Source organism: Hippocampus bargibanti, linkage group LG11 (genome assembly GCF_051943395.1).
Source record: "Hippocampus bargibanti isolate YZ-2025 linkage group LG11, ASM5194339v1, whole genome shotgun sequence".
Taxonomy (NCBI): Eukaryota; Metazoa; Chordata; class Actinopteri; order Syngnathiformes; family Syngnathidae; genus Hippocampus; species Hippocampus bargibanti.
In genome coordinates this window covers 10,610,001-10,614,184 of record NC_142744.1, presented here as the reverse complement: position 1 = coordinate 10,614,184, position 4,184 = coordinate 10,610,001, and the positions used below count along the sequence as shown (strand labels likewise).

The window sequence follows — 4,184 nt, the reverse complement described above, 5'->3', positions numbered from 1 at the left end:
GGAATGGCGCTCTACGTCATCTTTTCAATTCCCAAATAAATTCGTGAATAGCAGTGAATGAGTTAAATTGGTGAAAATAAAACATATTACAGGTATTTGAACACCGACAATACACTGTCTGTAAGATAAGAATCTGTTTAAAATTAAATTAAAACATATTACAGTTTGTTTTTATAGTATTTTAAGAATGACCTGCTCTTTTAGTACGTGTGTGGACAGTTTATGCTGTAAAATAGTTAAAAAAGTGCTTTTAAAAAGTTGTTTTCTGGACAAATTAAACATTTTTACATTGATTATAAAGGGAAATGCTGATTCAGTTTTCGAACAAATCGGTTTTCAAACAGGTGTCTAGAACAGATTATGGTCAAAGTATCACTGTACTTGGATGCAAACTTTGTATCCAAAATCTTAGCAAACACTGGGAGCGCTGGTACTCATCTGTTTATTAAATATAGCCTTTGGATTGGATTGGATTGGATTTGCCTTTATTAGTCTCGCAGTGGAGAAATTTACATTTCACAGCAGCAAAGTTATGAAAGAAATGAAAGTAGAAAAGCAAAACACAGGAGCTGCTGGAAAGGCAGCCACTCTCGCGGCGCCGTCTTGAAGTCAAAAGAACAAAAAAAAACAAGTAACAAATAACATGACAACACAAAGACACATTCATTCTTAAGCACTTTCTGTACCCTCTTCGTTACATAAAGCTTGTTGTACTGGAGTGCATTTCTTATTCAGTCAATGGAGAAAAATAATTTGAATGACAAAAATATTTTTTTTAAATGAACGAATGACGCTTTTATCTTAAAGGACAACCGACACCATTTTTGTTTCCTAACTGACATCAGAAAAACGTTTTATAGCATCGAAAATACCCAAAACACGCAGGCTGATAGTTTTAGTCAAATGCAAAACACCAATAAAAATGTCTTAAAGTGTCCCAAAACTACTTCAAAATGACCTCGGATGGCGAGTTTCAGAAGGGCCCGCCCCCTTGTTCGTGACATCACTATTGGTCACACACTGCCTTGATCCAGAATCAAAACAATGGCTTCAGATTCAGAGAAGATGCTTTCTTCTTACTCATCCAGTTATGAATATGATTCAAATAGTTCTGAAGAGGAGAGCAGCAATGTTGGCGATCGATTAAAGAAGTCCTTCCGGATCATTTTGAGCCGTCTGGACTCCAATGTAGCGTCCCGGAAAATGCACAAGATGGCGCCCAAGCTCCATTGGAAATGGGCTGATTTGTCTGCTGGGAATTTGTGTCAGATAGTATCAAATAGTAGTCTTGGTGCAACACACAACGATTCACCATCGCGTTATTTATGTGTTTTCCTTCTAATTTCATCATCGACACGGATCAACACAAAGTTTTCAGACCAAACAAAGTACCCAAAATGCATTGTGTGTCGCTTTCTCGGTCAGGGGCGTTCCAGACGTGATGTCACGTCAGGCGTCGTCATCAACTCGAAAACAAGACTTCCTGAATATTCAGCGCGAGTCGTAAAACATATAAGTATATGCGGTGGAATCTTTGTAAAATACGCTCAGTAGAAGTCATTTCAAGTGATTTTACAAATTATGGACACAACTTGTCCGGGGCGTCGGTTGTCCTTGAAGGCACCAGCATATTTAAATCAAGCCAAAGTTGAATTTCAGCTCATGTCACCTATTCTCGAGCCAACCGACTGCTACGCTGTTTGCGGGATTCAAACAAAGTGGTGACATTTGTTTCAGCCTCTCAGGCCCACTGAGAGGCCATTAGACATCTTACCTGGCTTACCTGTGTTTGTTTCTATAGGAACAGACACGAGGGTGGAAAGTGTTTTCCCTCTCACCTTTGAGCCCCGGGTAAACAAGCGGCTCGCTCCCTCAGCGGCCAACTCTCATCCATTCCCCATCTTGTCAGCGCGGGCTGTGGAGCCTGCCGAAGATAAGTCGCACGCGGCTGTTGACACAGAGATATTTGACTTTCAGATAGACGGAACAGCTTGTTAGGGTGGATATCTGGGGCCTCGGTGGTTACTGACTTGACTATGTTCTTGAACACGGCCTCTCCCCGGAGATCATTCAGCATCCCAATTAACATCAACCTGCAGGGTGCTCGCAGGCGGCACGCACGGTAGGAGGACCATCGACCTGGACGGGCAGACTTTTTGCAGATCATTAGAAACGCTTGTTCAAGTTTCACTCGGTTTCTCATTAACATTCTGACTGGGAAGTTTGGTTGGAGCATACATTTCGGATTCAGCAGGACTGTTTTTTGGTTTTATTTTTTATTTTTGATGCAGCGCCACTTTGCAAAAAAAACTAGGCTATCAAAAACTCAAGGGGGTGATGATATATACAATATTTTGATTCCAAGCAAAATGATCTGGTTGTTACGGAATAGTTTGTTGAATTTTGAGGGGAAATAAAGGTAAATATAACAAAATGACTGGGGCTGCACGGTTTTTCAAATGAGACAAGTTAAAGGGCAAATATTGTTACTGCTTCTGACTGGTTGAAAAAAAGATGTGAAAGATTAAAACCTTAAATCTTGACCAGACGCGTATTATCGCCGGTGAGTTGTAGCCTTGGACAAACGTATCGTATTTTAAGGGCTACGATGACATGTAATCGCAGTTACCCCATTATGGAAAATGTCTTTTCAGAGCTTGTGACTCGTAAGAGCTTTTGCCGCTTTGATTTTCTTTTTTTTTTTTTTTTGGTTGCTCATGTCTCATATTAAGTGCCACATTAAGTATTTATACCGTCTCTTTAAAGTTAGCCTTGTGAATGAAACATTTCATTTTGAAGCGTGCGGGTTTGGAATGTATAAAAGTCATTTGTAGAAAGGTAAACAAGATTTTTTTACATTAAACTCATAAATAAACATACATGAAAAAAAGTGTCGTACACGTTTGGTGTCGTGATACCACGGAGAGCATATACAACTGAAATATATATTTTTAATAACTTCTCGCTTCACATAATTTGCTGTTTGAAACCAAATGTATCAATAAGTTCCTCAGAGCTATAGAATGAAAAGTGAGAACATTACAATTGGCTACGGTGGGACAAAATGAAAAACAAACAAACAAACTAATAAATAAAAAATAAAAAAATACATAAAGAAAGAAAGTAAGAAACAGATGGTTGAATATAGAAACCAACATAAATACAGTGGGACCTTGGCTTACGAACTTAATTGGTACCCAGAAAGTGCGTAAGGCGAAAGGTGTGGATCCCAAAAATTTATTTCCCTTAGGAAACCATTAAAATCAGAATAATCCGTTCCCAGGTCCCCATAAAACATAATTTTCTACTTTCTAATTTTCTAAGCCTTAAAACTACACAGAAATACCTTATTTTGTGTATAATCAATGTGCTCTAGTATTATGATTAAAGAAATAAACTGTACTGTACAATAAAGTCATTTTATTTACCTTTGTGATGGTCGTTGATCGGTTGATGAATGGAGTGGCCGGTTCTATCAGCATTAAACACTTGATGAGGAACACGGGCTTCTTTCACCATCTTGAGGAATGATCCCTTATAGGTGCTTTCTCTGTGATAATTGTATCTAGTTCTTCATCAATTGTGATCTGTTTAGCTGGGTTGATAGCTTTTTGCATCAAGTGTACAGATGACTTGTGCGGGTTATTTGTGGAGCCTGATTGATGGGATATTGTAACTGTTTTCGATCCATTTTCTCACTATTCTACACTTTTGTTTTTGTTTTTTTGTTTCAAGTTCTGTCATCTCCCTTTCGTGTGTGTTTTCTTACTCTCTCTCTGTCTGCCTGTCTCTTTAATGTTTCACCCCCCCCCCCCCCCCCCCACTGCTGGGTACTTGACCAATCACGTGGCTTTAACCGAAGACTGGGGGTGGGGAATAGAGGACAAAAACAGTGGCCACCATTTTCTTGTTAGGAGAACGGGCTTGTTCGCGAACGACAGATCGCTGATTGTGGCAGCTCCGTGTGTATCCTGAAAAATAGTTCGTATATCAAGGTAAAATATTCATAAATGTAACATTCGTAAACCGAAAAGTTCATAAGCCAAGGGGTTCGTCAACCGAGGTTTCACTGTAACTATATAAAAAATACTAATAAATAAATACACAAATAAATAAATGCATACATAAAGATATAAATACATAAATTGTAGAATAAACAAAAAATTACTTAAATAAATAAATAG

General features: G+C 38.5%; 1 protein-coding gene across 1 annotated transcript in view; it reads left to right on the top strand.

Annotated features, from left to right (window-relative positions):
- The first annotated feature begins 1,925 nt into the window (after positions 1-1,925).
- Positions 1,926-4,184, top strand: part of kcnmb3 (potassium calcium-activated channel subfamily M regulatory beta subunit 3) — a 5,363-nt gene continuing 3,104 nt past the window's right edge. Inside the window, exon 1 of the mRNA XM_089008552.1 lies at positions 1,926-2,122. Coding sequence (XP_088864678.1) covers positions 2,037-2,122 — 86 coding nt within the window. The 5' untranslated portion in view covers positions 1,926-2,036. The remainder of the gene's footprint in view (positions 2,123-4,184) is intronic.